The sequence below is a fragment of the Rhipicephalus sanguineus genome, chromosome 4 (genome assembly GCF_013339695.2).
Source record: "Rhipicephalus sanguineus isolate Rsan-2018 chromosome 4, BIME_Rsan_1.4, whole genome shotgun sequence".
NCBI classification, from domain to species: Eukaryota; Metazoa; Arthropoda; class Arachnida; order Ixodida; family Ixodidae; genus Rhipicephalus; species Rhipicephalus sanguineus.
This window is the reverse complement of record NC_051179.1, coordinates 92,985,280-92,995,506: the sequence shown is the minus strand read 5'-3', so window position 1 is coordinate 92,995,506 and position 10,227 is coordinate 92,985,280. Positions and strand designations below refer to the sequence as shown.

Genomic DNA, 10,227 nt, shown 5'->3' with positions numbered 1-10,227 from the left:
AAGTTTACTCACAACTAAGATATCCCGATCGGCGAGCACGCACGCAGATTTCGGAGTGAGGCTGCGAGCAAGGTCGCTCACTTTCCAGCCTTTTTCTTCAGTAACAGAAATGGCAGTGAGGAAAAAAAAAAAAAGGAGGCATCATTAAGCCTTGCGGTCAGCTTTCGCACGGTAACTTTCCTGACGCCGTTCTCTGCAGCTACGACCGCCTACGATGAACCAAACAATGCCTTGGAACGCAAGAGGGCATAAATGCAAGAAGTGATAACCGCGATAACTTTCCATCGCAAAAAGGTTCACTGTGTCCCTAAGCTCGTCGACGCCACCATGTGCCGCAAAAGGTCGTCTGTCTTTTCGGTAACGGCAGAGACCGGTCGATCGGTGATAACGATTTCCGCGCGATTGCGGCTTTGCCTTCGCGGGATAAGCATCACAAAAGAGCGAAGGCGAGGTGGCGGCCGTCGATGAACGTGCAGTTATGACTTGTAGCCGACAACCTTATATCACAGTCATCTGCAGATATCTGCTCGGTTGCGCGTGTGGCGTACGCCGTACACTGTGCGGATTGATGGCGGTACGAGCGCGCCATGCTGCCGTTCGCAAGTTCGCCGCCGCCGCGTAGTGCGAAACCGCTTTAAAGTGCGTGTCACTTTGTAGAAACGAAAGCAGCTCGCTGTTGTTGAGCGGTGCGGGCACCGAGAAACGTCGATGCACTGACAGTGAGCGTGTTTGACTAGGTGACAACTCAAGTGCGCCGCGCATCGTCGTGCAGGGCTGTGAGAGCATCGCTTAGACGTAGAGTGCGCATTGCTTGCAAAATGCTTGTTTTCGCCGCGTTGAACGAACAGGCTACTCGCCGCACCCGTGCACGGTCCGGAGTGAGGCAGGCACGAAGAACGTACAAACGCGCGCATACAGCAAGCGGCCCGGCAGTGGAGCCGAGTAGGCGACGCGCTGCACGCAACTAGCCAGGGATGATCGGCTCTACGTGGCAGTACCGTGCTTCAGTGAAACGGTGTCAGTTCATTGCAAAGGCGAATAATTCACTCGTGAGCACGTAGCGGGCGTCGCTTCACGATGCGATAAGGCTTAGTTTGTCAATGGAGGGGTTGTTAGCACTTTAATAAAAGTGCACAGAAAAAAAAAAACCACTTGGCCGCTAAGCGCACGTTTTTAAAGGAGGGTCCCTATACAATGAACTACTGATATAGCGACCACTTTTCGCGCCACTTTCGAGTTCGTTATAAGACTGTATGCACAAGCAGAGCACATTGCCGCATAATGAGCATGTTCATAGGGATTTAACTTTATCAATGCTTTGTTATGCCCATTTTGGCAGCAAGCTCATACTCTTTGATCTACGTTATTCAGGAAAACACTTGGCATGGCTTGGTTTAGCATGCCTGGTTTACTATCCTACGAAAAATGAACACAACTGTAATACATAAACTTTGCCATCACAAAGGTGAGCCGCTGTGAAGACACGTAAAATATAGCACAGAATAAAAATGCAATTTTGTTCCCAAACTTTCACTAAAACCACAGCAAAAAGCAAGATACAGAAATGTTGTTGTACATATACTGATATTGCAGTGCCCGTGGGCCTTGGGAGCTTGGTATAATTTTGGAGCCTTGTTTGAAGCGTCTCTTCTAGTGCTTACCATGCTTTGGTGCATAAAAAAAAATTTCAGCGCCATTCAACGCTGTGAAGGTGGATGAACAGAGAAGCTGCACGTTGCACAAGATTAGACATGGCTAATGCAAAAGCATTATTATATGCCCCATGAACCAAATACAAGTAAATGCACTTTACGGAAAGTTGTTCTCGATCATCTGTGTGAGTCACCGGCTTATGTAATGCTCAAGAATGTTGTCGTTCCTTGTTGCTAGCACCTTAGTGTGCAAACTGCACCATGTTACGAGTCTGAACTGTTTCTGTAGAAGTTGTATATCATGACTGTAATGGCTAGGCTTGTGCGAATATTCGAGCACTTTGAATATTCGAACGAATAATACAGTATTCGAATTTAAGTTATTGAAAATTTCGAAGTATTCGAAATGAACGAATATGCGTATGTTAGTCCGCTTGTAACTCCCTGTAAAGGTGGCTTCACTGCTGTGGAGGGGTGCTGTACCGTGATTACGCCTTTCCAGGGAAAATCCACACTGCCGCGAAGCTCCACTCAGTTAAGTGAACATATTACGCCCACATCGATCCATCATTTTTAAGTTTAAAAGCTTGTAATACCGCTTATATGCTCTAAGTATAGTAAATTTTAAAACTTAACATATTTTACAGGTTATCACTTGCATTCTACCGAAAGCCAAATCCTGCTACTATTTAAGTTGCTTCCACTTCCTCTGAACCAAAAAAATGACATTTGCACATGCCTTTGTTACAATTTTAAAATAACATTGTGCAGGTTGGTTGGGTCATGACAAATATGCTAATTTTTCTTTATAATATGTATATATATACTATTCGAATTCGATCGAAATTATTCGACTAAAATCACTATTCGCTTTGAACCTAAAATTTACTATTCGCACGAGCCTAGTAATGGCCACTCCTGTTATGGCTAAGCTGCTTTCTTGCCTCGTGCACTGTGACCCTGGTACACGGTGCTCAATATTGCATTGCCTGCAGTGGCGCTACTGCATCCGGCTGGAGAACCTGGGCGACCTGGCAGTGCAGCTACGGGAACGCCACTGGCGCATCTTCAGCCTACGGGAACCCTGGAGACCGTCCGTGGTCGGGGCGTCGTAGGGCAGGTGAGGAGACCGCAAACTCACTTGCCAACTTTCTCAAATTTGGCAAATCGGTTCTGCGGAGGTTCACTGAGCTCAGGAATGGCTTAAGTCTATGACCAGAACAAATTTTTCAACACGTGTGAAGCTTTCGTTCTGTGATACACATACAAGTTTTGTTATTTCTACCTACCAGATTTTCCTTAAATATTACTCACTTGGAATCGTTCTACAATTCTGTACACACATTCTCTGCCACCGCACTTCTTTTTTGTATCTTCAGCCACTGCGTAACGGTGGCCACAGCAGATATGTGTAGGAATATATAATACTGTTATACTTGTGCAGTGCAGGTTTTCTGGTATGCTTTCATGTGACATTCAGTTGCCTTGAACAGTACATTTATACTGGCATTTCATTTCTCACACCATCACATTATTGAATTGTTGAGCACCCACTCTCTACAACGCGCAACTATTTGCAAGTGTTGTTGAATCAGCAGCAACTAGCACACATGCTGTATTATTCCGTGTCTCGCTGCAGTGATGGTTAATGTTACAGAGTACTATTAAATAGGCCATCTTAACAGAGGCAGATGATTGTGGGAGCAATATGTTTCTTGAAATAAATAAAATAATGTAAATGATTGTTTTTATAATGTGGCATCTGCTTTGAACCTTAGATGGCCTGGGCTATGGCACTGCTTCTCCTGTACTCATGCTTTGGTTTAAATCTTAAATTTTTCTTTCCTACAGCCTGTGCACAACTGTTCAGTAATATTGTTTCCGCATTTAGCGAAGGTTTAATGTCTTGGTGGTGCATGCATCACCTATTAGATTGTGCACCTTGGCATTGCCTGTATAATATACAGTTGCTGAGAGTGTGCACACACATCCAAGCCTTCGTTTATTGCAGGAGCCAATCCTATCAAAGTCACAACCAGCATTTCAGTACAGCAGTCATGTGAGCCTGCAAGCGCCGAGTGGACACATGTGGTATGTCCAACTTATTCATATTTTCAGTGCGTAATTGTCGAGCCTTAGTGTTCTAAAGCGTGCAATCTCCACAGCATTCTTTTCATTACCTAGTGTGCTCGCCATTGAAGATGATCTGCAAGATACGAGCTCGTGTGTTTTTTTTTTTACCAACTAGAGATCCTGCTAACTTCCATTCTAGCGATTACCAGTTAAGTAGATTTTTCCAGGACCTTTCCAATGATTTTTTATAAAATTCTTTGGTGGTGAGTTGCAAGTGCAAGGAAACAAGTGGTTGTTTATAGCTTGCCTAGTTACCACTGTGCCTGTCCATAATTTTCAACATCTATAATGCTGGAACCAGCGAGCAGAAAATATGGTGGGATACGCTGTCAAGCTTAAAAGTATGCCCTGTGTTCCGCAATACACTTATAACGTATCTGCATATAGTGCAGGACCGGTTATAATGCGGTCTTTTTCAACTCCCATTTGCCCTCCCATAGAACCGCATGTATACGCATACCGCTTATTGTGCAGTCCCCCAAGATAAAATACCGTTTATAATGCGGTTGCGGGAAAATATTTCTGACAAACGCGGTAGCGAGTGCGGTTCTCAAAGGAGGTGCGCCGCTGGGGAGGGAGCGACGAGGTCGTTACGAAGGGCGAGGGCACGCACAGTGAACGAACGAGGGGCGGAGGGAGGAAAAAGACTGCGGCAGCGCTGTGCGGGCTCGCCGAGTGGGGAAGGATGGTGGTTGCCTAGGCGACGGAGTAGCCTTTGCACTGACGGTGGCAAGAAGGCGGCAAGGCCTGGCAAGGCTCCGCGGCCGCTTGCCGACAGCGCGTTACGCGTGGAACGTACGATCCAGAGCCGTATATTTCGCGTCCTCATCAAGTGTGCTTTAAAGTAAGTTTCCTGTCGGTAAAAGCGTCGTCGTTATCACACTTGCTACAGATATCGCGTTTGCTACCTCGTCCGCAAATTGAAAAGTTTTGCGGCTTCATGACGCGAGCTTTCGCCTTTTCGGCCAGTACGCGGACTTAAACGAGCTTGGCCGGCTTTTGTCGCCGTTGATCTCCCGGCCGCGAACACAAACTTCGTGTCACGCGCGTGCTGTTCTTGGGTTAATGCTTGAGTGCGACCTTTTCGACGTCCGATCTTCATGTTGTCTTGGACAAACTTCCCACGACAACATGCTGAACCACACGCTAGGCCTAATCAGTGTTGGTTGCTTTTCGGTAGCGGTCGCGGGCGATAAAAGTTGCGGTTTGGTGCGGAATCAACGAAACTTTTTGCGATGGCTGCACTTGAAGGGAAGAGAATGATATCGTTAATGAAAACGAGGGCATGGTTGGCACCTGCAACTCTCGAATGGTGGTTCCGGATTTGATTGCAATGTCTTGGACATCGCGTGCGCGCCCGTGAAATCGAACGATCGGTACCGCGCTCAGCACGTGAAATTTCGGTCGCAATTCGACATGGTTTCTCTATAATGTGCATACCTCGAGATGGCCTGAAACGTAGTCGGCGAATTTCCGCGATGGCACTTTGTTTTGTCTGCTATTTTTCCCCCGTGTTCATTTCGTTGGCAATGCGGGTCTTTGGCGGTTAATTTTTGAACATTCGGAGATTTAAGTGGTTGTAAGCGCCCCAAATCGCACATGTCGATTATCGGACACGCGAGTCTACATGCTCAACACGTTTTGCGCAAGATGCAGCCTTTGAAGAAGGTTGTTTTGGTTATAGTGCGGTACCGCTTATAGTGCGGATATTCGCGACTCCGGCGACTTACGTTATAAGCGGTCTATACTAGTTCAACTACGCTGGCTGGGCTCACATGCAAAACCTACAAAACACAACTATTTGCCGGTTGTGTAGGTGCAGATGAGAGTTATGCTTCCTTCTGGCATAACACTGGCTTTCCTGAGCCACTGTAGGTACAGATTATTTTTTCAATTTGAATCAACCAGAGTGAAAATTTCCAGTTTTTTTTTCTTTTTCCTAACTTTTTATAACTGGCAAATTTCCTCAAAATTTCCAGGCTTTCCCTTATGGTGCACACCCTACACATTCATGCAGTGCTGACGCGTCAGAGCACAATTTTACAATACCATTTCTTCCCTCACAGGGGCACGTTTCGGATGGAACGAGAGGACGGCTTCACGTTCGACTGTCGGATCCCTCCATTCTCGCTAGAAAGCAAGCAGGAGCAGAGCCCACAGCCTGCAGCCGTCTAGTCACTCGGCATCACCGTACCCCACTGACCGTACCGAGCCCCGTTGCTGTTCCCCGCCACGCATACACACGAAGCAAACCTGCTCAACGTAATGCCTCGAACCGAAGCCATACAAAATGAGCAGTTCAGCTTCCTCCCGAGCTGATCTCAAAGACGGCTAGCAAATTGAGGGTTTGAGGAGGGCTTCGTGCATAGCTCTTGCACGAAGCACTAATGCAGGGTCTGCTTTGTGCACGAACAAACGTGTGGCTCGACCCTGCAACACCCGTGAAAATTGCCCTCTGAGCAGTGCGCGGTGGACTTCCAGAAGACTGCGTGATGTTTCATTCAGTAGTGGGAATCGCTCTGGACAGGGCCGGACTGTTGTACACCAGATGGACTGTTTAATGTAGAGTTGGACTGCTCGCCAGTTCTTGCTGCTTTCGTAGCCGTTTTATTTTGTTCGAAATTTGGCGTCCGATTTTTTTTTTAGGAATGAAGGATCTTGTTTTTCTTCAGACAAGGAGGCTATTCTTGCCTCGCTTGCATGTGTTGGTTGTTACGAAAAAAGAATACGTGGAAGAGTAAAAGGAAAAAAAAAAGCTAGTTTTCATTGTTGTGTGTTTCTGTTTCGATTATTTTCTGCTCAGTGTCCAGATAGGTGTGATCAACATTGCCGAGAGAGTGAAAGTTAAAAAGTAATGGCATAATGTGCCACATCAGTTCAATTACATGTAGTTTTATAGCAATTCTGAAGACACTCCGAGGCAATTTTTTTTGTTTCTGTGAGGTTCTCCATAAAGTGTGAGTGTGATAAGGGTCAGCCAAGAAGGATGGTGGCTTCGATGCATGCAGCCTTGTGGGCTACTGTGAAGGGACAAGTGATGAATGGAGTGGAAAAGGTGTGATGAGTGCTCAGGCTCAGTCACGGGGTTTCATGCACACGTTTCGGAGCAAGACTGAGCGTGATGGCTGCACTAGCTCTTCATACAGTCGAGTTCAAAGGCTGCATGAGCTGCGATGGCATCGTATGTACAGGGGTGTTCAAAAGTTCCCAGGCCGCAACGTCCGGCCGAGGAGCAGCAGCTCGCTGCAATCGGGGCGCTGTTATCGCGCACGCTGGCGTCGAGCGTGTACGTGGATGAGGGTGTGCATCCCTCTCCTTTTCTTTCTCTCCTTCATAAGAAAGGGAGGTATAAACATGGTGCGTAATGTTCGCTCAATGTTCGCTCTTCGAATTTTACTACTGTGCAGCGCTGCTTATTCCACTAATATGTTCCAACTAGCCCCAACACAAGCTCTTCTGAATGCATTTCGTGCTCCGACCATGTTCGTATGCAGTGAACTGGCCTGTGCAGACGTCTGAAAGAGCTCTCGCAGTACCAATGGAAAGTTAAGCGCACGATATTGCTCTCCAGGAAGCCGAAAACCATGGTGATGTATACTGTGTCTAGCAAATGTGGCCGCAAGAATGATGTGTCACTTTCCTGAACACTGCCGCCTCGCTACACGCTGCACAGTAGTAATATTCGAAGAGCGAACAGTGAGGGAACATTACGCACCAAGTTTATACCTCGCCTTCTTATCAAGGAGAGGAAAAAAGGGAGAGAGATGCACCCCCCCCCCCCCACGCGCACGCTCAACGCCAGCGTGCGCCAAGGCGTGGTTGCGATAACAGTGCCGCGATAGCAGCGAACTGTCGCTCCTCGGCAGGGCATTGCGGCCTGGGAACTTTTGACCACCCCTGTACCTGTAGTCTATTATAAGCTAAGAAAAAATTGTACACTCCACCCATGAAAGCGCAGTATGCCTGCCATCAACTTCTGTAAGATAGTATTTGTGTCACTCAATTTCCTTTTGCAACATAAGTAGGTACAAAGCAGTCTACTGTAGAAGCGAACATCAGAGTGCGTGGCGGCTGCTCAGCACCACTGCTGACCAACGGCTGCAATGAGTTTTGCACTTGCACAGTGTTGTTTCTTCGTGTGAACAATTCGCTTCGCGACGACTCAACGCACGGCAGCAGTGGACGCAGTGAAAGACAACCACTCGCAGCACACACTGTGCATGCGCAGAACTTTTTGCAACTGCTGGCCAGCAGTGGAGCAGAGCGGTCGCCTCACACTGTTTCCTTTCACAGTGGATATTTGTATACTTGCTTTTTGCGATGTACAGCCGCCCAAATCATTAACTACCGTGCGCGAGCGCCGACTTTTTCATGTGTCAGTGCGGTGCGAGGGAGCCAAGTTGCAAACAGCGCGAAAGTAAACGCATGCCCACGAAGCGCGCTCGGCTGGGCCCGTCGTCTCCTTGACTGTTCCTTCGTGGGAACGTCACCCTGCATTAACGCAGTTCAGACGAACAGGCAGCGTGTCTTGCTCGTATCTTATATTCCGAAGATCAGCAAGCGACCGAGAAAATTAAATCCGCAGATGTCACACGCCCGCGCGCATGAGAGAAGCTGACAAATGTGGATCGTCAGCTTGTCTGGCGATGCAAATGCTTTTTTTTTTTTTTGCGCTTACTCTCGCCCTGTTTGCAACTTGGCTCCGTCGTACAGCGTTGACGCACAAAGAAGTCGGCGCTCGCGCACGATAGTTAAAGATTTGGGCGGCTGTACATATTATAATAACTGAAAATAAAAAATTCCCCATATCTGTCTGAAATGCAGTCAACATCTAACATAACGAAATCCTCAATATAACGAAGTATTTCAGTATACTGACTTCACAGGACACCATATATTCTCAGGCTCAACACAACGGAGCATGTTTATCCGAGATTCCAATTTGTCGAAGTTTCACTGCTACCGCTATGAATCTAAGGCAATAAACTGAAACTTGGTCTTTTTCAATAAAGTTCCTCGCTCGCTCAACTGATGCCAATGGTCATATGGTTGGCTTGCACATGCTTTATCTGAGCACTCCATTCAAACTGTGTGCTGTGCGACAGCGAGCGGCCGCATAAGTGGTGCAGTATGTTTTCCAGTAGCAGCTGTGGGAAAACCACAGACTCCATGGTGTTCCCAAATGCTGTCCCCATCTTCATAGCTGAGGAGAGGAGGTGGCTAATTCGTGGCATGCAGGAACCATGGCACAGCATATCGCCGCTGTAGTGGGCGCAAGGCCCAGCACTTGACATACGGGCACAGCAGTCGTTGCGATGTGCCATTTGGATCACATGATCCAACCTTGCTCAGACAAAGGAATGCAAGACAGCTGGAACGAGTTTTTTTTTTTTGCGTTCCCCACTTGAGTAGGCACCATCCACTGAACAGAGGGCACTGCCTTTGCAAACCTTGCATTTTTCGATTTGTCGATGTTTCAGCCAATTTTAATAAATTTGATTGTGGGAGAATTTTGGTCAAAAATGCTCTCATAATCAAATTTATCAAAATAGGCTGAAACCAGCTTTTGCAAATCTTGCATTTTTCGAGTTGTGAGAGTTTCAGCCAATTTTAATGATTACAGGAGCATTTTGGCCAAAAGGTAAGCATATAGCCTTACAAATCTTGCGTAACTTTCATCCAATTTTAATAAATTTCATTGTGGTAGCATTTTGGCCATAAAAGTAAGCCTATAGCCTTTGGAAACCTTGCATTTGTCGATTTGGTCATGTTTCAGGATATCTTATTAAATTTGATTGTGGGAGCATTTTGGCCATCAAGGTAAGCCTATAGCTAGGGCTTCGTGTTTTTGGAGCTTCTTTTTCTTAAAATCCGAAGGGTGTTTTTGGGACTCCGAATACAGCAGAAAACATCAACCGCACCACGGGAACCTTGCCCCCCCTCTATTGTCAAGGCTTGCGGCAACTGTCGGCAAGAAAGCGCATATAAGCGCCGTGCACCTCGGGCCATCTCACTCCTGAAGAAGAAGCCGGTCAGGCTTCGAAACGTCGGGTTTTTAAATTAAACCTTCTGGTTGGAGATTTCTCTTTTTGCCTTTAGTCTTTCACCCAACCAGGCAGACTTCTGCCGAATGTTTACCTTTAAGTCTAATAAGTTTATTGTGGGAGCATATGGCCATAAAGGTAAGCCTATAGCCTTTGCGAATTTTGCATTTGTCAGGTTGTGAAAGTTCCAGCCAATGGCGTAACTAGGTAGAACGGCGCCTATGGCAAATATACTTTCGTGCCCCTCATGATGATAATGATAGTTATTGAACAATAATGATATTGATTGTTCACTACAGTGGACTATAGCCGTCTTGCACATCCATGCATTGCACGATACACCGGAAGTTCACGAGGTTAGAAACAAAGTGAAAGAAGAAATGAATCTTGCCGGTCAC

The 10,227-nt window shown here is 46.7% G+C and overlaps 1 protein-coding gene across 1 annotated transcript; it reads left to right on the top strand.

Moving 5' to 3' along the window:
• The first annotated feature begins 974 nt into the window (after positions 1-974).
• Positions 975-6,512, top strand: LOC119391401 (polymerase delta-interacting protein 2-like). Its single transcript, XM_037659084.2, has 4 exons — positions 975-1,017; positions 2,648-2,772; positions 3,664-3,743; positions 5,852-6,512. Exons 1-4 carry the CDS (start codon positions 975-977, stop codon positions 5,958-5,960), a joined length of 357 nt encoding a protein of 118 aa, XP_037515012.1. The 3' UTR covers positions 5,961-6,512.
• Positions 6,513-10,227: the final 3,715 nt, after the last annotated feature.

Coding starts and splice junctions, on each gene's coding strand:
- LOC119391401 (XM_037659084.2), top strand. CDS start 975: ATGATCGGCTCTACGTGGCAGTACCGTGCTTCAGTGAAACGGT. Junction 2,773..3,663: donor GTCGGGGCGTCGTAGGGCAG/GTGAGGAGACCG, acceptor CGTTTATTGCAG/GAGCCAATCCTATCAAAGTC. Junction 3,744..5,851: donor GCGCCGAGTGGACACATGTG/GTATGTCCAACT, acceptor CTTCCCTCACAG/GGGCACGTTTCGGATGGAAC.